Consider the following 25,882-nt stretch of genomic DNA (forward strand, 5'->3'; position numbering starts at 1 on the left):
ACCACATGGTGGCTCACAACCACCCACAATGGGATCTGACGCCCTCTTCTGGTGCGTCTGAAGTCAGCAACAGTGTACCTATAAAATAATAAATAAATCTTTTAAAAAAAAATAAATAAAAACAAACCATAACTAATATTTACCATCTTGTATAAGATTTCCCTTTAGATTGACAGTATTTTTCATTCATTCTACATTCTCTTATTTCTGTGTAATATATTTAATGCATGACCTTCTGGTCTGCTCTATAATCATGTATATCTTTGAAAAAAGTCTGTTGATTTGTACATTGATACATTAAATTATGATATTGTACATTAAATGATGACTTACACTTTTTTTTTCTTTTTGGTTTTTTTTTGTTTGTTTGTTTGTTTGTTGAGACAGGGTTTCTCTGTATAACCCTGCCTGTCCAGGAACTTACTCTGTAGACCAGGCTGGCCTCAAATTCAGAAATCCACCTGCCTCTGCCTCCCAAGTGCTGGGATTAAAGGCATGCACTACCATTGCCTGGCGATGACTTACACTTTTATTTCTTCACTCTGTCATTTTCAGAGTTATTATTGTAAGCTGTTGTTTCAGACTGCCGTATGATATACTTCATGAGCACACATTGTATTTTAATTACTTCCAACAACTACCATAAATAATGCAGAGGTACTTACCTCTGAGTTGCCTTCATGGGAACCTGTGTGATACATTAACCAAAGCAGTGTTTTCAACATATAGCTGAAGAATCCATACGTGCGCAGATTCTGGGACCTCCAACTAGACCTGGGAGTCAGACACTGTGATAGAGCCCTGTGGAATGTGTTTTAATAGATCTTCCAGGTGATTATGATGCCCACTCAAGCCTGGAAGCACTCCCTTGTGCCTTCTTTCTCTTATATAATTTCTGGCCAGTCTGTCTGCCCACAGAGTGAGTTCCCTTCAGCCATATTAAGTCTGGTTCTTATCCATCCTTGTATGGAGACAGCTGCTAGACTGACACCCACTTCAGTCTGTCATCCAGCTTCCTTGGACAGTTTGAGTGTTTAAACTTTTTTCTGTGGTATTACCAACTGTTTCAGAAACATGTTTTCCTTCTCATCAGATAAAATAACTTTTTAATACATCTTTTACAAGCAAGGTCCTTTATGTTGATAATAATATGTAGAGTATTGGGTTTTATTATAAGATTTCCATATATATAATATACTTTAAGAACAGTCACCCATTAGTGTTTATCTCCATCCTTCCACCTTGTTTTCACTTTCTCCATCTGTAATAGCCCCCATTTTGCCTTCCACGTCCCCTTTTTAAATTTCATATGTGTAAAGATGTAAGTTTGATTTTGTAGAATCATCTTACTAAACATATGAATCCCAATCCCAGCTGTTTTCCTTCAAATAGTATAATTTTATTATTGGTTTTAGTTGCATAAAACTTCATTATATCACATTTCTTTTTCCATTTATCCCAATAGACATTTTAAGCTAATCCCATAACTTAACTATTGTAAATAGTGCTACAATAAACAGTGGCATGCAGGCATCCCTATAGCAGGTTTACTTTGATTCTTTTAGATATACATGCACAAGTGGTGTAGCTGGATCATATGGGAATTCTATTTTTAGTCTGTTGAGACTTCATACTGCCTTTCTATGATGGCTGAACTAAGTTATATTTCTGCAGTATAATACGGTTTGACTTTCCACTTGCATCCTCGCCGTCATTTGTTGACTTTATTCTCTCAGTAACAGCCATTCTAACCAGGATGAGATGGAATGCCAGTATTATAGTGGTTAAGAGTACAACTTCTGGAGCTAGTAGATGGTTGAGTATGTAAAGTGCTTCTTGGACAGTCATGAAGACCCAAGTTTGGGTTTGGACATGGTAGCATAGGTATGTACTCCTAGGTCTGGGGAGCAGAAACAGGCAGATACCAGAACTTGCTAGCTCTTCCAGACTAGCCAAATGGTAAACTACAGATTCAATGATAAACATTCTCTCAAAAAAAAAAAAAATTAGAGAAGCTACTGAGAAAAACATCTCACCGGGCGGTGGTGCCACACGCCTTTAATCCCAGCACTTCGGAGGCAGAGGCAGGTGGATTTCTGAGTTCGAGGCCAGCCTGGTCTACAGAGTGAGTTCCAGGACAGCCAGGGCTACACAGAGAAACCCTGTCTCAAAAATATCAAAAAAAAAAAAAAGAAAGAAAAACATCTCAACATGGACTGTCATAGGCAAGCACACATACACACATAAAAGCACAGTTGTGCATTCAAATTGCATGTCTTCTGTAGCCTTTAGGTACAAGTGTTCTTTAGGACATTTAGGGCTATGCATAGCCCTAATGTTGTAAAAATTATACCAGTCCCCATATCTTATTTCCCTTAGTTCTTGACCCTCCCAGGAATAAACATATACAAAAACTTATATCTGTGTCAGGAGCTCACTTAGCAAGGAAAAATAATTTAGTGTTCACATGACAGTGTAGTCATTTTAGAATAGAACTCCACTTTCCTCCTTGATCATGTTAAGGAAAATCATGAGAATCAGTAACTGTATGAGATATTAAAAAGGTATTAACTTTTCTTTATCTATAAACTCAAGAAGTTGATCAGAATGCATGCTTTCAAATAATGAGCAGGGCTGGAGAGGTAGCTCAGTGATTAGGAGCACTTGCTGCTCTTCCAGAGGACCTGAGTTGAGTTTCCAGAGCTTCAACTACATGGTGGCCTGTGCACTTGGAGGGATCTCTGAGTTCAAGGACAGCCAAGGCTACACAGAAAGAGTTAGCGCACTTGAAGCATTTTATCCCTTTGCAGCTTGGAAAGGTGATGCTTCAATTAACATCCTCTCTTCCCTTGCAGCTTCACAGCCCAAGGAGCGCCCTAGGTCTGCAGTCCTCTTGGCTGATGAGGCCACTGCTGCACCAATGTTTACTAACAGACGGTCCCAGCAGAGTGTCTCCCTCTCTAAAAGTGTCTCCATACAAAACATCACTGGGTAAGTGAGGTTAACGAGTTCACTGTTGACATCTGGGTGGCAAGAATGTAATAATCACTTCATTTGACCAAAAATAAAAAAAGAGGGGCTAGAGAGATGGCTCAGTGGTTAAGAACACTGACTGCTCTTCTGCAGGTCCTGAGTTCAAATCCCAGCAACCACGTAGTGGCTCACAACCATCCGTAATGGGATCTGACGCCCTCTTCTGGTGCATCTAAAGACAACTACAGTGTACTTACACATAATAAATAAATCTTTAAAAAAGAAAGCGTTAGATATCCATCCTCAGATGTCACAGTTTTGTAGTGTTCAGATGAACCTGGTTGTACTTCTTTTTAAATCTGTTTCCTGTCCTTACCTCCGAAGTCAATTTATCATGGTGGGGAGTTCTGGGCTATGAGTTCCAATTTGGTACCTTCGTACTCATTTGCATTGAGCTTCATTTCCGGCCTCTTCAAACTTTGCTGAGGCCGTGCTTGTTCAGCATTAACTGACAGGTTATTAGCAAGGGGCAGATTGGGATGCTGTTTGCTGTTTAGGGTGGTGTCCCCCAATTCATCAAGTATGAGTCATCAAAAATGTAGTACTTGACAACTCTTGTGTGTCTCCTGATTCAGACTGGATGCAAAGCCAGCTTTTGTTTGTGCTGTGTCACCTCTGTGTTAGCTAGTGTTTCCTCAAAACAAACATTTCAGTCTTCTTTGTCTCTATTTTTATGATCTCTAAAAGTCCTCTTTCAAAGTTATAATGTTATCAAAACCCACTGACACTGTGACTTTAAAACAGAGTACTAAGGAAAATTTGAAGGCCACATACATTTCACTTGCTGTCCTATGATAGAACAGACATTTACTTCATGTCTATTCTGATAGCTTATGAGCTGAGGTGAAGAAGCCCGAAGAATATCATTTATTGGAGTGCTTAGTAGCACACCAATTTTTAAGAAAGGTGTTTTTTAAAGGGGGGAAAGTAATTGTGCAATATTTCTAAATAAATCTGTTTTGTTTGTATGGATCTTTTGCCCATAAGCATGTCTGGTACTGTGGAAGCTAGAAAGGGGCGTTGGGTCCCTTGGAACTGGGGTCACCAGCGCTTGCCAGCGGCCATGCTGCTGCTGGGAAGCACACTTGTGCTCTTAGCCTGTGAGCTATCTCTCCAGCACCTATCAGAAATTTTACAGTTTTTTTCTGTATAATGTGTGCATGATTTAAGGGAAGAAACTTACCTTGCTTTAAGCCTCAAAAGTTGAGCTAAGATTGAGTTTGCAATGATTCAAAACTTTTTAATAATTCTTCATTTTGCTCTGAACCCGAGTAATTTGTCTTGAGTTATTAAAACCAACAGCTAACTGTCATTTCAGCATTTTTTAGGGATTCATGTAAGAATGTATGCCAGAGTTTATCAGAACCTATTTGACAGCATATCTTTCTTTTTGTCTTTAGAGTTGGCAATGATGAGAACATGTCAAACACCTGGAAGTTTCTGTCTCATTCAACAGACTCACTGAATAAAATCTGCAAGGTCAATGAGTCAACAGAATCCCTTACTGATGAGGGTAAGAGGCAACTTTGGCCCCTATTACTAAATGTAGTGTATCTCCGAACATACTGTTACCAAATAACAGTGCCTGTTCTTCTCCCCACCCCCAAGAGTCTCCAAATTGCCTGTAAAGCATCATACACAGCGTATGCATTGGCAGTCACACCTGTCCTGTTGTTGGCTGTCCATTGAAGGAAACACTGATGCTAATGTAGAGGCTTTTCTTCCTCTAGACTCTGCACACATTCAGTCTGGGTCTGTACAATTGTGACCCTACTCAGATAAATGTTGCAGCTTGTAAAGATAGCAAGACTTCAAGTCTCAACTTCACAAAGGAATTGTTTCTGTCTTGTTTGATTTACGTGATGTTTATCATTCCTAACTTGATATTGATCCTGTCTAGTATCGGGTATATTCTCTTTGAAGGTCTTCTACATTACTATAGAGAATTCATGTTATGTACTCATGTATCACTTAGAGGGAAGTCCAGAATTTTAGAGGTCAGAAACCCAAGATCCTGAGGTTGTTTTTTTTTTTGTTTTTTTGTATTTTGAGGAGTAGGTACAGACATGAATGAAGGACAGCTGATGGGAGATTTTGAAAGTGACTCTAAACAGCTGGAAGCAGAGTCTTGGAGCCGGACAGTGGACAGCAAGTTCCTTAAACAGCAGAAGAAAGATGTGGTCAAGCGGCAGGAAGTGATTTACGGTGAGATGCTTCATTGCTTTGCTATATTTGGTCTATACTGTCCAGCTTGCGTGCCAGTTAGGATTATTGAGAGGCAGAGAAACTGTTCTCTATTCCAGGGAGAGAAGTTGAAAGGAATTGCCCTGTCCAGCACACTTAATTGGTGATTGTTGAGCTGTGGAAAATAAATTTTGAATATGCAGCCTCATAAAGGTTTCCATTAAAAGCACTGAGGTGAGGAGACATGATATAGCTCATGTCCTTGTGTTTGTTTGCCCAGTGGTGCCCATTCTGCTGTGTCTCATTCCACTCAATAGTCTATTATATGCTTGGGTGTACAGCAGTCCCCAAAAGAGCTGTTTTCTAAAAACACATCTCAGTTCTCAAGCTACACGGGAAAGGTGAGATAGCAATCATTCCTAGGAAGCAGGAACACAGTAAATGAGAGGAGCCAAGTCTAATGAAGACTTGCTTAGAAACCATAAAAGACTGTCCGAATTCAGTGGCCTATCATCAAAAGATGAGGTCAGGTTAGTTCAACAGCAGAGCAGTGAGATGCCAGCTTAGGGGAAGACAGCTGTTTGTTCAGCTTCAGCGTCTCAGTAGGGCACCAAGCTAACCTTACGAGCTTAGCTGGTGATCTCTGAAAGACCCTTCATCTCTCTTCCTGTAGAGTTGATGCAGACAGAGTTACATCACATCCGAACACTCAAGATCATGAGTGACGTGTACAGCCGGGGCATGATGACAGATCTGCTCTTTGAGCAGCAGATGGTGGAAAAGCTGTTCCCCTGCTTGGATGAACTGATCAGTATCCACAGCCAGTTCTTTCAGAGAATCCTGGAGCGGAAGAAGGAGTCCCTGGTGGATAAAAGTGAAAAGAACTTTCTCATCAAGAGGATAGGGGATGTGCTTGTCAGTCAGGTGAGCAATGGGAAAGTCTTGGGCTCCTCTCAAGCTAGTGGGTAACAGAGAAGCTTGGTAATTCTGGATCCCTGCTCGTACATCTCAGCTCTCCTGTTTTCTTTTAGACTTAGCAAATTGGGTTAATCAAACCCTCAATTTCCTTTTCTGTAAAAAAAGGAAAGCAGGGTTTCTCTGCTTATACTACTTTTTGGAAAGTTAAGTGCTTACATAATGAATACATATATATTGTAAAAGGTTTTTCTGTCTTCAACTCCATATAACCATCAGAAACAGTACTATTTCGGAAATAAAAGGATATTTGTGCCTTATAATGGTGACACACACCTTTAATCCCAGCACTTGGGAGGCAGAGGCAGGCATATAACTGAGTTTGAGGACACCCAGGGCTATACAGAGAAACCCTGTCTCAAAAAAAAAACAAAAAACAAAAAAAAAAAAAAGGATGTTTGTTAGCAGTCTTCAGCTCTCCCTGTGACTCATCTGAAAGGATTTCGTCTTTCTTCAGACCTGAAGCTTAAGTAATACATTGTCTGAAACACTTTATAAAATGTTACTTTTTTCCAGAATATGATTTGATTTCAGTCTGTTCCAAAGAAACTCAGCAAAAAAAGTGTTGTTATATTTTTCAATGTATATCATAGGCAGCCTTTGATGTTTTTTTTTTTTTTTGAGACAGGGTTTCTCTGAGTAGCCCTGGCTGTCCTGGAACTCACTCTGTAGACCAGGCTGGCCTCGAACTCAGAAATCCGCCTGCCTCTGCCTCCCAAGTGCTGGGATTAAAGGCGTGTGCCACCACTGCCCGGCTGATGTTTATTTTTAAGATGTTTTTGGAAAAGGAAATATTGCTAGTACACATTAACAGATAAGACTGTCACATACTAGATCCTTCTCCTTCACCAAATCACTGCTTCTCTGTAGATTCAGAGGCTCTGTTCCTGGAACAGCCAAATGAGAGTTGGATTGGGCTTTGAGGGGGGGGGCAGTACTAGGGATTGAACCAAGGGCTTCTCATACATGGTGGGTCAGCACCCCACCACTGAGCTGCATCCTGTGTTTATTCTGAGGCTGTCTCAACCTCCCAGGGGAACTGGGATTACAGGCTTTGTTTTAGGAATCCTGTTCTTCTCTAGTATCCTTCAGTCCATATTCCTCACTTGATAATTTTATTAGTATATTCAGTCATTCTAAAAGGATTTGCTCCCTATTAAATGCCAGGGGTAGAACTGTACAGCAGAATATGACAGGTTTCCACCTTAAGGAAATCTGTTAAAACAGGCATGATGTATGTAAATAAATGTCTGTTCCATGTGAGATATCTACATTTGGCAAATTCAGATTGAATAGTCCTATGCAATACTGAACCTAATGTGAGGCCCTACAAATGAAGAACCATCTTCCCCAACATGGTCTGTTTCTCACTTTCTGCCTTCAGGACTGCATAGGTATCTTGACTTGTATTATCATGTCTAGTTCCTAGTATATGTACACTCCCTTAGTAAGATTGTTGATAATAGGACTGAAATTTCTGACCTGTGATATTCATTTGTTCTGCACAAGATGATTGGGCTCAACTTTTTAGGGCACTTGGCCTGTGGTCATAGTTCTGCTTCTGTCTCTCCACTTTGAGGGAAGAAACCTACATGAGAAATTGCGAGTCTGCTGAAATCTCAGTGTTTAAAGTGCCAAACTGTTTGCCAAAGTGCTGTTCCATTTAACCGTGGTGTGCGTATGGGTGCAGGGGGAGAGGGGTGTAAGGAAGCACTCTTGGTTTTTACAAGGAGAGTAGAAACTTTCTACAGAATGATATCCTGAACTGTGGGGTAACTCCTGTTCTCTTTCTCGGGCAGTTCTCGGGTGAGAATGCAGAGCGCTTAAAGAAGACATACGGCAAGTTCTGTGGACAGCACAACCAGTCTGTCAACTACTTCAAAGACCTCTACACCAAGGATAAGCGTTTCCAAGCCTTTGTGAAGGTACTGACCTGAAACACAAGCATCCCCATCATGGTCAAGAGCATAAGCATGACATTTTGGCTAAAGCTACCTTCCTCACTCGTGACTAACAGTTTATTCAATCCTTTGCAGAAGAAGATGAGCAGTTCAGTAGTAAGAAGGCTGGGAATTCCAGAGTGCATATTGCTTGTAACTCAGAGGATCACCAAGTACCCAGTTTTATTCCAAAGGATACTGCAATGTACCAAAGGTGAGTCTCCTTGTAAACTCAGATGTAGATAGTCCTGGAATCCACTGTAGCAGAGCTCTATCATACTCTAGCAGATCTACCAAAGTGCCTGTATTTATGTCCGTGATTGTGTGTGTGTATATTTGTTTGTTTATGAGCCCAGGTTCTTACTCTGGCCCAAGCTGGCCTCAAAATCACAGCAGTTCTTCCTTCAACATTCCCCAAAAGTGCTGAGATTACAGGTGTGAGGTACCATACCCAGCATCTGTAGTTTATCTTGAAAGCATCTTTTCATGCCTGTTTATTTTGTTGCCATTTTGAGTTTTTTGAGACCATGTTTTACTGTGTAGCACGGGCTACTCTAAAGGCACTCCTGCTCAGCCTCCCAGTGCTGCGGGAAACAAAACTGCAAGAGTAAGACCTGTAAGACTTGGAGCAGATTCCAGTGCAACTTGGGCAGCCAGTGAGGCATGGTGACAAGGAGGCAAACACAGAGCCAGCTGGAGGCACAGCTGAGTGCTAGAGTGCTTCCTGCATATATACAGGCCCTGGACTCTTTCCTGGAATACCAGCTTGTAATGTGAAATCACTACAACTGGGGTAATAGATGATACCAAGGAGGGACCATGTATTGGTTCTGTTAAGACATTAAGTGCCCTGAGCACTCATTCTGGTGAAGTTGTATTTGGTCAACAGTTCTCACCATTTCTTTCCATAAGTGCTAAAATTCTTACTCTATTCCATTTAATCCATATGTAGTAGTTTCTCTCAGTTAATGCTATTTTTAGGCAGTTATATCAGTTACAATAAAGGTTACAAGGCAGTAGAATTAAAGAGTAAGTAGAGATATAACTGAGGGTAGTAATTCACCTTTGCTGCTCTCTCTCCCTAAAACATTGGTTTCTTTTATTTTGGAGCATATAATTGCATATCACCCACAGCATTGAGAATATCTAACATCCTTTGGTAGCAGGAAAGGCAGGTGTGTGACTTGCGTATTGGCTCCAGTGTGAAAGGGTAATAAACAGCAAAGGGAATGTAATGATGCAGACTCCTCCCCTTCTGCTCTGTGCACAAGGAGCATTAAAGTAGAATTGGTCTTCTCTCCCAAGACAATGAAGTAGAGCAGGAAGACCTCACTCAGTCCTTGAGCCTGGTGAAGGATGTGATTGGAGCCGTGGACAGCAAAGTGGCAAGTTACGAGAAGAAAGTGCGTCTCAGTGAGATTTACACAAAGACAGATAGCAAGTCGATCATGAGAATGAAGAGTGGGCAGATGTTCGCCAAGGAGGACCTGAGACGGAAGAAGCTGGTGCGCGACGGGAGTGTGTTTCTGAAGAGCACAACAGGAAGGCTGAAAGGTAAGACTATGTCTATCTATGAACCTGGGGAAAAAAAGAAATATCCAGACACCACGCCAGGTAACAACAGGCAGCAGACTGTTGGGGAAGGCACTCCATTGTGGGCTCAGGGTCAGTGGCAGAATTGTCTGTGTCAGGGACTGTGAGACTGTGAGGCTGACAATTCATCATTTCCAAAGACCTTCTAAGACCTTAGAGAAAGGCAAGGCTAACTCACTTTAACGAGGCTCATTATGAGTTCTCACTTTTCATTGGTCACCTACAATAATTTAAGGAAGTTGGGAGTATTTTTTTTTTAACTCATCAGTACATTTTACCTTTATGAAAGTGATCAGTTTTATCAAACCTTTCCTGGATAGGCATCCTGCCTATGTGAACTCTAACTTCCCAACAGCCGCAGGCATTCCTGCCACAGTCGTGGGCTCAGTAAGCTGAGGATCCGCTCTCTGTTGTCCCAATAGCACTCAATATCAGAAGGAATATTTCCTTCTCCGTCTCAGGGCGGTGATGATACCGATAGATGTCTGCTGCAGAGCACACAGCTGCCTTTAACATAGCTTTAGCATGCTTAGGACATAGTACAGAAGCTCCTTCCAGCATGCGAGAAAGAGACACTTGTTCTCCAGTGTGGTGGGTGCTAGAATGAGAGGACGGAGGAATGGCAGCAGAGAATGAAGAGAAAGATAATCCTGGAGGTTGGAAAGCATGGAGTGGGAACAGCTGGGGAACCCAAAGAGACTTCAGAGTGATAGGAGATAAGAAACACAAGAAACTGCTGGGATCCAGCTGCCAGGGTGCCATGTACATGCTCAGGAGCTGGCACTTGATGTTCTTGCTGGTTGTGGAGCCTGGAATAGGCTCACAATGAAAGGGTTTCACAAGGAAAGGGGGTGAATTGGATGTTACGTGTTTGGTTTTTGTTTGCATACTTGTTTGTGTTTTTCAACATAACTATGGGTAGTGTAAAGTACACTGCAAGTCACAAAGGCATTGGAACTGTGGGGTGTTTCAGAAAACATCCACCAATGCCTGCACAGCAGTGGGGAAAAAGCATGGATAATTTTTAAAGTGTCCCTCACCACTAGTCAGCGGTGTTTCAGATACCCTGGGATGAGCCTGAAGTAAAACATGCCTTTCTTCCAACTCTACTGCTCTGGACTGAGGGTAGTAGGCCAAACCCCTTTCCACACTACCCCTTTGAGGCAGTCTTTCAAGCAGGCTGGCAGTTCAGAAAGGCCTGTCCTTCTCCCTAGGACCTAAACTTGCTAAAACTGCTAATCTAAAGCCAACACTTTTTGCTTCTCCTTTACATGGGAGTTTATTCTCAAAATAAAAACAAATAGGTTCCAGCTGTTGGTAGAAAGCTGTGGTCAGACCAATAGCAAAACAATAAGTTTCTGCCTAGAAGTGCCTGCACTGGGTGACGGTTTGCTACTTAGTTGTTTTCACACCCCAATAAACTTGTGCCAAGAACAGCCAGTACTGTATCGAACACTCTGTGAAAGGGGTAGGATTGTTCTCTGATCCATAACACTAATCATATAAACCTCAGGATCCAACAAAGTTAAAAACGATGCTTTTAGAATGTAGTTTTGGCAAATATCTGAATTATTTTAAAGCAAACTTTTAAAAAAACTTGTCGAAACTAATGATAGTGCACAGAAAAGTACTGTTGTCTAGTCTGAAAATTTAGACATCTTAGCTCCTGTTTGCTGTGTGGCGTTGCAGGGGATTCAAGTGGCAGAGGTTGAAGAAGGGATGATGGGCTGCATAAATCACCCCACTGTTTCCCAGGGAGCCATCGGCTATGCTTTCCAGAGGGAGAAACGGAAAGGGTCAGCCTGGTTGTTCTCACCAGCTGGCTGGATGTGCATTTTCCCTGAGGGGGTAAAGAAAAATGTCCCTCTATATGCCTAGAGGACGACTCACATTGTGAGGGTTTTTTGTTTGTTTGTTTGTTTTTCTTTGTTTTGTTTTTTTTTAAGTTCCAGGATCCAGTTAGAGATGTTGAGTTGTTTTGTTCCATTCCAGGGATAGGGATGATGGGAGAACCTAGATCTTAAGTGTTAGACACCACTGAACTGCACACCAGCCCCTTGGTGGCTTTGTTTGTTTGTTTGTTTGTTTGTTTTGTTTGTTTGTTTGTTTGTTTGTTTTTCAAGGCAGGGTTTCCCTATGTAGCACTGTCTGTCCTGGTACTCACTCAGGCTGGCCTCAAACTTACAGAGACGCACATGGCTCTGCCTCCTGAGTACTAGGATTAAAAGTATGCACCACCACCCTGATTGTGTGTGTCATGTTTAACATTCTGCAATTTATACTCAACCTGGTTTGACCTTGATAATTCAGACAAAACAAGGCTGTTTTTTTTTAAAGTTCTATTTAATATATATAAAAGCACACTGTAGCTGTCTTCAGACACCCCAGAAGAGGGTATCAGATCTCATTACAGATGGTGTGAGCCACCATGTGGTTGCTGGGATTTGAACTCTCAGAACCTTTGGGAGGGCATTCAGTGCTCCTAACTGCACCTTTATTCTTTTTTTTTTTTTTTGGTTTTTTGGGTTTTTTGGGTTTTTTTTGGTTTTTTCGAGACAGGGTTTCTCTGTATAACCCTGACTGTCCTGGAACTCACTCTATAGACCAGGCCAGCCTCAAACTCTCCGCCTGCCCCTGCATCCCAAGTGCTGGGATTAAAAGCATGTGCCACCACCACCCGGTTGGCTACCTTTATTCTTAAAAGTATTTTATACTTAAAACTTTGAAGTACAGAGTAATGGCTTAGGACCTGAATCAGATTTCTAGAACTGACATAAAAAGACAGATACAGTGATGCATACCTATAATCTGGGTAAGAAGAGCATCAGAGACAGGAAGATCCCCAAAACTCACTGACTAGCTTGTCCAGCCAAAAATAACAAGGTTCTGTGAAAGAAACCTGTTTTAAAAATAAGGTAAAAGCTGGGCAGTGGTGGCGCACGCCGTTAATCCCAGCACTTGGGAGGCAGGGGCAGGTGGATTTCTGAGTTTGAGGCCAGCCTGGTCTATAGAGTGAGTTCCAGGACAGTCAGGGTTATACAGAGAAACCATATTTCGAAAAAACCATAAATAAATGAATGAGTGAATGAATGAATGAATGAATAAAATAAAAATAAGGTAAAAAGAGTGACCGAGTAAAACACTCAAAGTCAACTTCTGGAAGACACACAGATAGACACACACGTGCACACAAATGCAATACGAGATGTATCTTTTCAGGACTGATCATTTAACCTTTTCTGAGATAAGGCTTATGAAGGACCTAAAAATGCCGCTAAGATGAAAGCAACTATTTGCTTTGCCAGTTGCTTTGTATGTTTGAGTCCTCTGTTCTATGGGTCAAGCAATGTCCCTTAAAACATCACAGGAAGGTAACACATAGATTTACAAGGTGTGAATTTCTCATTTCTCCATGCATAATATTATAAAGATATTATATTATTGCCCATTTTTTATCTGAAATTTATATTCTCTCCTGTTTCTAATAGAGAAAGCTGGGTTTCACTGTATTTAATACTATTTTTTATACTTACAGCTGAAAACAACAGTTCTCTGAAGAGTTGTAAAATGCTAGATGGTATAGTTTATTAAAGATAACAAAATAATTTCAAAGACTTTAAAAATAGAATAAAACACCTCTAAATCCTAGTGAATAGCTCTGAATCCTGCAGCATTGCAGACCATTGGAAGAGGGTGGGTGCTGAGCCTGATTTTATGAAAAGCTTGTCTTTGTCTTTCTCACTTCTACTTTGCAGAGGTTCAAGCAGTTCTACTCACTGACATTTTAGTTTTCCTTCAAGAAAAAGACCAGAAATATGTGTTTGCATCATTGGTAAGCTGAATTCTTACTTTCTTCTGTTTGAAATGCCATATTCAGACCAGCTAGGTTGGGTATAAGTGTAACCAGCCAGCATTATTATATCTGTCATGGCTGTGGCTTACCTGGCCACTGAAAACCCCATGACTCATGACAGATGACTCCTCTGAATAATTTCTTACATGCCCCTGTCATGTTTTTGGTATTACTGCTTTCCATTGCAAAGTTCATAATCTTTTTGAATGCCCTGAACACTTGGTGATTTGGTCACAGTAGAAATCCATTTGTGGACTATGTCTCCAGATTCATCATGCAGAAAACAGCTTGAAAATTGAGTAGAATGATGAAATGCTTATCTGGAAGTTGGGGGAGTTTTTGGAGGAGAGTTAAAGTGATTTTATTTTGTTACTCAGTCATGCATTCAAAGCTGTCTGATATTACTTTAAGTCAGAGCAAGTGTACTATGTGCATGTCTTATATTTGCCTCCCTGCTCTGTCCAGGACCATAAGTCAACAGTGATCTCCTTAAAGAAGCTGATTGTAAGGGAAGTGGCCCATGAGGAGAAAGGCCTGTTCCTCATCAGTATGGGGGTGAAAGATCCAGAGATGGTGGAGGTCCATGCAAGCTCCAGAGAGGAGAGGAATAGCTGGATTCAAATCATTCAGGATACAATCAACTCCCTGTAAGTGAGCCTTGTCCACTCTCCTCTTACCTCCATGTGACTTCCTGAGGACATGCAGTGACCACATATCTGACATCATAGGCATCTTGTTTGTTTGTTTGCTTGTTTCACCCTGCTTTATTTCGGTTATGTCAGGAATAGAGATGAAGATGAAGGGATTCCCAGTGAGAATGAAGAAGAAAAGAAATTGTTGGATACCAAAGCCCGGGAGTTAAAAGGTAAAATGTTGGGAATGGAATGGCAGTAAGAATAGTCTAGTGGGTCTGGAGAGAAGCTTCAGTGGTTAAGAGCATGGCTTACACTTGCAGAGGATCTGGATTCAGTTCTGAGCACTCACTGGCTATTCACAACTGTCTGGAACTCCAGCTCCTGGGGATGTGATACCCTCTTCTGGTGTCTCTGGCCAGTAGGCATGGATGTGACATACAGACATACATACAGGCAACACACACACACACACACACACACACACATACACTAACACTTAGCCCAGCCCCAGGAAGGTGTTTGTGGTTTTGGACATGGGTGACTTTGTTCATACCTTATCATAGGGAACTTGCCATATTTCATAGTCATGGCTAAGGTTAAAATGAGAAAGATATTTGGGAGTTCTCCAGTTAGTCCATTCTACTCTTTGCATTTCCTGGCCTTCTCAGCTGTTATACTCACAGATGAACTGTGAAGTGGCTCAGGGACAAGGGACCCACTGTTGGAGGAGTGCTCATTTACCCACTAGTGTTTCATGTAGTCTTGTCTGCCTCCCATTGTGTACATGACACAATTGAAACCCTCAAAAGCCAAACATCCCAGGGCTAAGTGTATGTGTGTTTAATGACTGAGCTGGAATCTTATCTGTTTTCTGTTTGTTGTAAGACAAGTCTTGATATGTAATCCTGGCTGGTCTTAGTTCTGGATCCTCCATCCTCAGCTCTAGAGTGCTGGTACTACATTCCCTCTCATTAAACAGTAGAGCCCAGTAGTCTTCTTGTCTTTAATATATATTAGTTGAATTTTTTAAAAACTTCTTAGGGTAGAAATAATACCAACATTTAAGTGAACAGAGTTTAGTATCACCATTCTGTTATAATGACAGATGGGAGAGGAGAAAGATGGTTAACTTCAGACCCCCGTTATATCAAGTTTAATAGCCTGTAATTAGGATGACAAGGACAAAATCTTCCTTAACATTTGTTGTTGGTTAGATGGAACTACTACTCAAATGATATACAAATGAGTGACAAGCTACTGACTGGTCTGGTGGATTGCATAAAATATGTGGCATCTGCTCATTCTGCCTCTGTAAGTCTCACAAAACCTGCTGCATAAATTACATCTGGAAAAAAAATTATCTTAGCTGGGCAGTGGTGGTGCACGCCTTTAATCCCAGCACTTGGGAGGCAGAGGCAGGCAGATTTCTGAGTTCCAGGCCAGCCTGGTCTACAGAGTGAGTCCAGGACAGCCAGGACTACACAGAGAAACTTTGTCTCAAAAAAAAAAAAAAAAAAAAAAAAAAAAAAAAAAAAAATTATCTTGCTTCCAAAGGATAGATGCATGGAAAAGAGCTTGACCTGTCTGCCAGGAATGGTGGGTCTGCATGTCTAAAGGGTCAGGGCAAGTGATGGGAGCTGAGACCTGCAAAAGGAACAAGGTGCTGCCTCTTAACATAACTGTTCTCAAGTGTTGAACTCTTTTTTTTTTTTTTTTTAAGATTTATTTATTATTTATTTTTTACAAGTACACTGTCCCTGTCTTCAGACACACCAGAAGAGGGCGTCAGATCTCATTACAGGTGGTTGTGAGCCACCATGTGGTTGCTGGGATTTGAACTCATGACCTTCGAAAGAGCAATTGATACTCTTACCCGCTGAGCCATCTGACCAGCCCCAATGTTGAACTCTTTTAGGAGAACTGCTTGAGAAAGTAGAGGTGCTTCTGGAAATGGACCACTTGGAAAATCTGTAGGATAAGTTAGTGAGAGACAGATGAGTAGGTAATGTTAATCCAAATGCTCCTTCCAGCCTTACCCAGAGATGCCTAATGGCAAAGAATCATGGTGAATGCAGAGATGTGTGGCTGTTCAAGATGCCGAGAATAAGTTAGTAACAATTGAGTGCTCAGCCCTGAGCAAAATGTTTACACCACTCCCTCTGAGACTCTGGGAGCTTGGTGGAAGAAGAGCTGGAAAAAACGTAAGACCTTCAAGATAGGGAGAAGTGCTATGAATGTTGGCTTCCGGACATGGCACAGTGGTTACAGTCAGCACTCTACAGCAGCTATGGCTGCCTTCAGTGGGCCCTAAGAGTAAATTGAGAAGAAGGGCAGTTGTGGTCTTAAGTCCCATCAGACTCACAGTGATGATCATAGTTAAACTCAGTCACAAAAGAATAAAACAGCAAAGTCATGAATGTAGGAAAATTACTTGGGATCAGATACTAGAGGTAGGAAAGAAATTAGGGTAAAAGAATACATTGAGACAGGCAGTGGTGGTTCATGCCTTTAATCCCAGCACTCAGGAGGCAGAGGCAGGTGGATTTCTGAGTTCAAGGCCAGCCTGGTCTACAGAGTGAGTTCCAGGACAGCCCCGGCTATACAGAGAAACTATGTCTCAAAAAAACAAAAAAGAAAAAAGAAAAAAAGAAAAAAAAAAGAGTTACTTTATACATGTATGAAATTGCCAAAGAACATATTTAAAAAAAAAAAAAAAAACCTAGACAACTGGATGTGAGTGATGGGACAGGATAGACAAAGATACCAGTTTACCAAGCTGGGTAACCTGGGATAGAGTGATAAGGAAGAAACCATAAACTAGAGGTGAATCAGCTGGAAAGATTAATTTCTGTTATCCTGATAGTACCCTCTTGGTTGAGATACTCATGTGATAGTTGACACAGTGGTCTGACATTCAGAAAATAAAGCAAGTTTAAGGGTGCTTGCTGGAGATTATCAGCATACAGGAGGCAGTTGACAGAGTGACCAAGGCCCAGGAGGAAAGTGTGTAGGATATACAGAGCAGTTCAGCTGTGCCACTCCATCGCAGATGGAGGACCCATAAAATGCCCCGTGGAAGAAACTGATATCCTCAGGACAGCACAAGTGGAATGTTTGAGAAAGAGGGAATAAATATCCGTGTGAGAAAAGACCTAAAATGAGTAGTAACTCTTTAGGTTCTGTAATTAAGGTGGCTGCAGGAACATGGCACCGACGCCAGAGTGTGGTGAAGAGAGCAGAAGTCAGGAAGGGTGCAGAGCAGTTATATCAGAAGTGCTGCTACTTCACAGAACAGAACCCAGGGCAGCTTCACAAAGTACAAAAGCAATCCTGTACTCAGGATGGGAGGCATCTCATGTCGTGGCCCTTCCCTTAACCACCACAAGGTGGTGCTCATCTCTCGATCATCTTGTGATCCACAACTGCAAACAAGTTCAATGTTTTCTCCATTTGTCCTGCAGAACAGCTTCAGCAGAAGGACCAGCAGATCCTCCTCTTACTAGAAGAGAAGGAGATGATTTTCCGTGACATGACTGAGTGCAGCACCCCCTTGCCCGAGGATTGCTCCCCAACGCACAGCCCGAGAGTGCTCTTCCGCTCCAACACAGAGGAAGCTCTCAAAGGAGGACCGCTGATGAAAAGTGCAATAAGTGAAGGTAACGTACACAGCATCAGCCCCTCCTGTGTGCACACTAGTGTCCACTGCCAGTTTCTGCTGTTAATAAGATAAAGCACCAGTACAAAAAACTTCCCAGTATCAGGGTAGTAAATAGTCACGTAAATATCCCTTATAACCACTACGCAGGCTAAGAAATAAAATGTGGCAGATACCCTGGAAGCCTTTGCATGTACCCGTCATTCCTGACTTCCTCCTAACAGGAGCAGCTTCCCTAACATGTATTAATAATCTCTTAAATGTTTTCCCCTCCTTTCCGTTTTTACTCTGTTATGCTAATGTATTTATTGTGCATGTGTGTGGGAATGCACATCCTGTGATGTGCACATGAAGGTAAGAGGACAGCTTGGGGAGTCTGTTCTCTCCACCATGTATGTCCCAGAGATCAAGCTTAGGCCATTAGGCATGGCCCCATGGTGAATGCCTTGGCCTGCTGTCTTAGTTAGGGTTATATAGCTATGAGGCCATGACTAAAATCATGTTGGGAAGGGGAGAGGGTTTATTTGGTTTACACTTCCACATCACTGTTCATCATCATAGAAAGTCAGGACAGAAATCTGGAGGCAGGAGCTGACTCAGAAGCCACGGAGGGGTGCTGCTTCCTGACGTGCCAGCTTGCCCACAGCCCAATCTTAGGCATTTTCTCAACTGAGGTTCCCTTCCCTCAAATAAGTTTCGTTTGTGTCAAGTTGATGTAAAACTGTCCTTGCATGCCTCCTGAGCTGTCCTACAAGTCCCCATCCCCATGTTTGCCCTGTACTTTATCCTTGGAGTAGCTGAGCTTTTTAAACCATGAGTTGGATTTTTCCATATGGCACTTTCCATCCTCTAGATCTTCCAGTCCCAGCTGGTTTCAGAAGCTGAGTTACTCAGACTTGATGAATTTGGTAATGTGTGTGTGTTCCTGTGGTGCTGATTCTTTCCCAGGGAAGCACCAGACCCTCGGTAGTCCTTTTTCTGCAGAATAGGAACCGTGGGACAGAAGGCTGAATGCTGCAGGGGAGGGTTCTTCTCCTTTGTGTGCCGGGTTTCAAGATAATAAACTGACCTGCACTATGTTGTACACATGTCATGAGGCTGCAGTTGTAGCTCAGAGATAGAGCTCTGCATGCTCGAGGGGCCTTGTGATCAGTTATTAGCCCCAAAATAAACTTACTATGGGTTTGTGAGTTCTAGATCTCTGAGCAGTTCTCAACCTCATTTAAAGCTCAGTGTCCCCCACTTGCCAGTAGTCCTCCTGTGTCTTCTAAATCTGTGGCGTAGCCACAGTGCAGAGCTAGCTTGCTGGAGTTAAGGGATTCATTTCTTCAATAGTACTGGTCTCCTTTAGTGAAAGGTATTTTAAGATCACAGTCTAGGTACCAGGGATAGTATAGTACTTGCTGTGAGGTTTTGGTCATTACTGTGTTGTCCTTTTCAGTGGATGGTGCTAGAGCGTGGATGGAGCTAATCCATTTACAAATTACAGGTTGCCTTTTTTATTTTAGAACCTTATCACTTACAAATGTGTCTGTTTTCCACATATGGGTATTCTTTCTCAAGGATGCCCATATTATAGAATTAAAATAGCCTCTACTGGGTCAATAAGATGGCTTAGTTTAAGTAAAGGCACTTGCTGTAAAGCCTGATAACCTGAGTTTGATTCCCAGAAGCCACATAATAAAAGGGGCCTCCACACTATGTCCCCCTTCCTTGACACACATGGACCACCACACACACACAGAAAGAGAGAGATGCTCTTAATTAAAACTAATATTCCAATCATGCTTTAACACTGGTACTAGTATAAGAATGATACTGGTATTCTTACCAATACAGTTCTTACATCCAAGGCAGACTGTCTCCTATATCCATCCCTTCTTAAGTAGTTACACTGTGTCTACACATCTGGGCTATAACGATGCATATTCCTGATGCATAGTATTTGTTCTTTTTTTTTTTTTAAGATTTATTTGTTTATTATATGTAAGTACACTGTAGCTGTCTTCAGACACACCAGAAGGGGACATCAGATCTCATTACGGATGGTTGTGAGCCACCATGTCGTTGCTGGGATTTGAACTCGGGACCTTTGGAAGAGCAATCAGTGCTCTTAACCACTGAGCCATCTCTCCAGTCTTAGTATTTGTTCTTTAAGCACATTCTTATAGAACATCATGTTTAGGTCAGTGTCCTCAAAGGCCCATCAAAATAATATTTCTGGCTCCTTTTATTGATTTCAAAGGATCTTCTGGATATGAAATCTTTGGGTAGTATTTTCAGACCTGAGTATATCAGTTACTCTTATGTCACATCATTCCCCCATCCCCCTCCCATCATGCTCAGAGGGTGGTTAACAGTTTGATTTTCTCCATATAAGTCACATATTTCTTGCCTAGATGCCCAAAGGGTGTTTTTTTGTTTTTGGCTTTTGGGGTTTTGGGGGTTTTGGGGTTTTTTTGTTTTGTTTTGTTTTGTTTTGTTTTTAGTCCAAAGCTTTTACAGAGTATGCCATATGGTTCTTGTGGGGATTGCTGTCTGTTTAATAATGTAATTACAGATATTCTCAACTTCAGAAACACATTCTTGAGCTGTAGTTCTTTGTACCCCCTCTGCTCTCTGGCTTCAGTTTTCCTTCTTCAAGCCAGTTTGCCATATCATGCAACTTTCTTGCCTAGGGTCAATATTTGTCACTTTCAATAGTCCTTTACCTGTATGTCATCTTTTGTGAGTACATCACTCTTATGTGCTAATTCGGTTTTACTTTCTGTGATTATTTCTCCTGCTAGCTCTGAGTTTGACTTGTTCTACCTTTCTGCCGCAGGCCGGCCAGTCTGGGCCTCCCTCAACCTGCGGGAGAAACAGGATCCTAGTTAGGTCAACAAGGTGTAGGCGAAGAAACGATGACAGAGACAACATATGGAAGTGCAGGATCTGAATGTATTTCTTAAAAATGGCATCAGACTTTTATAATCATTACAAAAGATAAATGAAAAATCTGGCAGCTCGACAGTTGAGGTACCTCTGAGGCCATCTGAAACATACTGGGTCTGAAGCAGCCATCTCTTCTGCACCCCCCAGGCCCGAGTGCTCTGGGGGGGAGGGGGATGCTGTAGACTGCATGAGGCTTAAAGCTTGAATGCTCTGTCTCAAATCTGAATGAATAAGTCTAAGTCCTTGCACAAAGTGAAAACCAGGCTTATATAGTATACAGAAAACAGGGCAGATGACAAAAGTCACATAGGCAGGTGAGGGCCACATCAAGGTCAGTAAGATCAGACAAGACAGAAGTCAGGTAGGCAAGTGACAGTCACATCAAGGTCCATAAGGTCAGGCATCCAGGTGTGAAGCGGAAGAGCAGTGGTACCCTCCCCGCTGGGGCTATTTTGACAATCCCAAACTAATTCTCTGGGTCTACTGGAGGCAAGTACCAGGAAGTTCCAATCTAGCAGTTCCTGGAAATGCCCTTAAGTGAGGGAAGCCCTTCGATTACTCTCTGGTATGTAAAACAATTCTGTCTTCTGTGGGACTGCCCTGAGAATTCTAACTATGTTTACAGTAAGCCGTGGTGCCTGACCTCTGTTGCTAACTCTGAGGACATCTATCTGATAAGGCAGCATCCTTGTGAGAAATTCCAAGCTAAGGACAGCTTGGTAATAAAATTAGGATATATTGGAACGCTGTGCTGACCAGGGAACAACGCCCAATCTTAAGTTTTAGCCATTTATGAATCATTTCTTGGGGTACCTTTATGCCTGAATAAGAAGGCGTGTTGACGATTGGGAAAGACTAATCTGGAACGACTGACTGAATACCCAGGAGGCACAAACTCCCTTTGAAGCCATACCGCCTCTTCTCAATCCTGATACTGCAGTCTTTACTGGAGTGGGTGTGGCACCTTCCTACTTTTTTCTTTGTTTTTCTAGTTTGTTTTAAGCTAAGGCCTTGGTACCAGAGACCATGCTGGCCTCAGTCTGCATACTGCTGCCTCAGGCTCCTAAGCTGAGATAGCAAAGGTACCCCACTTACGAGCTTTGCGCTTTGCACCACGTCCTCCGTGCTTTGCACCACGTCCTCCATGTTTATCTAATTTATGTAATGGAAACATCTTTCTGGTGTGCTCTAATTGTCTATAGGAAGCTGCCTTCCTGCTTTCTACATCTTTATATGAGTTTTGACTTCAATATTTTTATTTGCTTGAATTTTTTTCCTTGAAATGTTTACTTTTTATAATATTTCTTGCTGGGCTTTGGGGCAAACTCCTTAAATTCCATCATTCAGGAGGCAAAGGCAGGTGGATCTCTATGAGTTCAAGGTCAGCCTGGTCTACATAGTAAGACCCTGTCTTAAAAAGAGTTTCTCACACCTGTTTTTCTATTTTATTTTTATTGTTTTTAATACCTTATAAAAAATTTGATGCTTGCTAAGGATTTTCTTTGTGCCTCCGATTTCCTCTGGACCTCCTTTCTCATCCACCCTTATTCCTGTTCTGCTGTTCTCTAGCTTCAGTGTCTTCTCCATGGGCCCTGCCCGAGGGAAGATCTCAAGTTAACAGTTAAGAGTGGCATTGGAAGATCCTGACGCTTAGGGTGTTCTGCCCCTGGAGTCTACCTGCTCTCAAAGGAGCAAACCCAGCTAGTTTTACTTGCTGTTCTCAAACTGGCTCACTTTTCCGGTCCTTTCAACTACCTTGAAACCTCTCCAAAAATGATACTCCTGCCAGTAAATTATTCTGCCTTCCTGTTCCCTTACAGATGTTTCAGGCCCAAGGTAGTAAAAGTGAAATTTATCCCTCCGTTTCCAGTAGAGCCCATCTAAAAACATGGTGTCCCATTCTTTGGAATTTTCAGATCCAGGCTGTATATATCACATTTTGCCATAGTATCATTTCTTCTTAATGGATAAAAAATCCAAAACACCCAGCTGAGTGTTTTGTTTGCTTTTTTTGCAGTGGAAATCCTTCAGGGTTTGGTGAGTGGAAGCCTTGGCGGTACACTTGGACAGTCCATCAGCAGCCCTGTTGAGCAGGAAGTCATGGCTGGGCCCATTTCTTTGCCCCGGAGAGCAGAAACCTTTGGAGGATTTGACTGTCATCAGATGAATGCTTCCAAAGGTGAGCCATTCATTATTCCTTTGCAGTTCCCAGTGGCCTGGATTATGGGAGCTCCATTTCCTCTGTCCCTTCATCAGTAACTGCCTTCATGAGAGTCTTAAACACTCATGAATTCCTATCAGAATTGTGTTCATCTGGGACTGTAAGTTTCTTGTTGTTGGTTTTTTTGTTTTTTGTTTTTGTTTTTGTTTGTGTTTTGAGACAGGGTTTCTCTGTATACCCTGGCTGTCCTGGAACTCACTCTGTAGACCAGGCTGGCCTCAAACTCAGAAATCCACCTGCCTCTGCCTCCCAAGTTCTGGGATCAAAGGCATGCTCCACCACTGCCCAGCTCTTCTTGTTGTTCCTCAGCTAAGCTAACTCTGGCCAGAGGCCTTGAGCATCTGTAGGATGCTCCACACTTGAAAAGTTACAGTAAGGACACAGCATGCTCAAAATATTGTATACTGCCATCTCTGGGCTCTGCATGTTTGACTTCATGTCTGGACCAAAGTCCCATCTTCCATGTGTTTTATTTTTACATGTGTCCAAAAATCTTTACACTCCAACTCTTCTGGCCCCAAGCATCAAATAGGGGTTGCTAAGCTGTGCTTGCTGCTTTGTTTTGGGTTTAATTTTCTTGCTTCTCCATTAGTGAAGCTATGAATAATGGCCTAGTACCACTGAGTGGCTTTCTGGTCTTATTTTATTTTCAATATTAATAGGATTCAGAACTGTAAATACCCCTAAACTATATTGGGTTGTTTTTTTTTTGTTGGGTTTTTTTTTTTGGGTGTTTTTTTTGGTTCACCTCACCTACAATTTTAAACATATATCTGTTTGGTTTTCTGTTTAGGAGGTGAGAAAGAAGAAGGTGATGATGGCCAAGATCTTAGGAGAACAGAATCGGATAGTGGCCTGAAAAAGGTATGATTTTTCTAGAGAAACACTCAGGCCTGTAAACCTGTGGGCACTTCCTTTCAGTTCATTACCTTTTGAAATATTTCCCTTGATCTGCCTCAGATACTGGCTTGCCAATTGTAATAAAATTCTGTTTTCTAGGGAAAGCACATTCTTAGAGCAAACCATACAGTTGAGAGGCCCATATGAGAGGCCCATGTTATTGGCATTTTGGGACCCCTGTCCGTTTTTACAGACCCAATTCTACTCTGCCTTAGCAAGATCAGTTTCATTAAATGGCCTGGTTGGTGACTCCAAACCCTCTTGGTCCTGTTCTAATGGCTTTTTTAGTAAAAACTAGTTCAACTTCTCTTCGCCCCTCCATGGGGATGCCATGGTAGAATAGAAGGAAAGCCAGAAGTACAATATGACTTCTTAAAGTTACATTGAGTATAGTTTTACATCAAAATTTTCATTTTTTAAATGCATTTTTATTATTCTTTTATAGGGTGGAAATGCTAACCTGGTATTTATGCTTAAAAGAAACAGTGAGGTAAGGATTCTGTGAGCAACTTAGAATATTTATTGGATTAAGAATATTTTTGTTTTCCTATTACAACTATCTTGTGGCTATAAAATGTACAACTGAAGGTACAGTCGTCCATTCTCTTGGCTTAAGCCACTGTCCTAATGCTTTGCCAGAGTATTGTATACTATGAATGAAGAACTCTCTGATTCACTCTTCTATTTACTTTTGTGGTAGTGGTGGTGGTGGTGGTGGTGGTGGTGGTGGTTGGTTGGTTGGTTGGTTGGTTGGCTGGCTTTTTTGTTTGTTTGGTTTGGTTTGGTTTGGTTTTATTGAGACAGAGTATCATTATGTAGCTGTTGTGGAATTCACTATGTAGACCAGGCTGACCTCAGAGATCTGCCCTCTTCAGCCTCCTAAGTACTGGGATTAAAGATGTGTACCACCACTGAAAGAGAAAGATTTACTTTTCTTATGACACCTTTTGCTTTTGTCCACCTTTGTCTATGCAAGAGCTGGGGAGCCCCATTGGCATCAGACTGTGGAAGAATTTGTAGCAGCTTTTACTGTAATACAAAGATCCCAGGGACCACAAGTCTAGAATATGGGAGTTAAACTTGTAGGGAATTCTCCTTAGTAATCTCTTATCCTAACTGAGTTTGCTTCTTGGAACCCTTCCTTTCCTGAAGGGAGCCTGGGGTCCTCCCTGTGGGGAATCAGACCCTGGGCTGTGCTGCTCCTTGCCTCCATGGAGCCTGCTGTCACTAACCCCCACCCCTGAGGCCTATTGGAATCAGTTTGAGGGTCACTGCTATCTCCCAGACAAGTGCTCATGCTCAGCCTTGCATTTGTGTGTTCTTCACACTTGAACCTATGCCTTTCCAGGGTGTTTTTCAAGGCTGTTTCTTGCCTTTCATTCTCCTTCCTTGTTGTGTTTATTATATTATCTTAAACACCTGGGAGTTTTATTTTGAAATTTGAAATTTGTTTTGAACTACTTTCTCCTCTCCATGCTCCCTGCAAAAAATCCAGAGGTTGTTGTTTTTTATGTTTGTAGCTAGAGGAGTTGGCTGAAGGACTGCCCTATTACAAGCTGGGCCTAACTAAGCCCTGTAGGCTGCCACTTTCTGTGTCCGTCTCTTGAAATGAGCTGTCAGCTGATTTTCTTACATCTGTCAAAGTCCTCTGTACTTAGTGGAGAAGTCTGGTGGGAAATAGTGTGCCTGGCTTTCACCCTGTGACAGGCAACTGCAGGCTGACTTCTGTGCCTTCTGTTATGACTCAGTGTGAGCGATAAGAAAGGCTTCTCAGAATGAAGCTTAAGTATTGTAAAAAGAAAAATGTAAAGACCAATAACATCAATCATCTAAAATTAAGCAGAACCCATCACTGAAGAGCAGTAACTATTAGTTTCTGCTTCTGCCCTTCTTGTAAAATAGTAGAGTCAAATCTTTCTGGTGGTTAATCCCTTCTCTACTGTTTTTGTACATTGCTTT

At 41.9% G+C, this 25,882-nt stretch overlaps 1 protein-coding gene across 10 annotated transcripts in view; it reads left to right on the forward strand.

Moving 5' to 3' along the window:
- The window catches only part of Akap13 (A-kinase anchoring protein 13), a 303,651-nt gene that overhangs the window by 266,837 nt on the left and 10,932 nt on the right, over positions 1-25,882 (forward strand). For 7 of the 10 annotated variants that reach the window (XM_031387008.1, XM_031387010.1, XM_031387013.1 and 4 more), the window contains 14 exons: positions 2,856-2,991; positions 4,434-4,546; positions 5,086-5,238; positions 5,891-6,141; positions 7,992-8,117; positions 8,229-8,346; positions 9,438-9,686; positions 13,481-13,557; positions 14,044-14,225; positions 14,361-14,443; positions 17,675-17,869; positions 22,820-22,981; positions 23,817-23,887; positions 24,369-24,413. In XM_031387008.1, coding sequence (XP_031242868.1) covers positions 2,856-2,991; positions 4,434-4,546; positions 5,086-5,238; positions 5,891-6,141; positions 7,992-8,117; positions 8,229-8,346; positions 9,438-9,686; positions 13,481-13,557; positions 14,044-14,225; positions 14,361-14,443; positions 17,675-17,869; positions 22,820-22,981; positions 23,817-23,887; positions 24,369-24,413 — 1,961 coding nt within the window. The remainder of the gene's footprint in view (positions 1-2,855; positions 2,992-4,433; positions 4,547-5,085; positions 5,239-5,890; positions 6,142-7,991; positions 8,118-8,228; positions 8,347-9,437; positions 9,687-13,480; positions 13,558-14,043; positions 14,226-14,360; positions 14,444-17,674; positions 17,870-22,819; positions 22,982-23,816; positions 23,888-24,368; positions 24,414-25,882) is intronic. The other 3 variants (XM_031387011.1, XM_031387015.1, XM_031387009.1) reach the window with 2 other exon arrangements.

The sequence above is a fragment of the Mastomys coucha genome, unplaced genomic scaffold (assembly GCF_008632895.1).
Source record: "Mastomys coucha isolate ucsf_1 unplaced genomic scaffold, UCSF_Mcou_1 pScaffold21, whole genome shotgun sequence".
NCBI classification, from domain to species: Eukaryota; Metazoa; Chordata; class Mammalia; order Rodentia; family Muridae; genus Mastomys; species Mastomys coucha.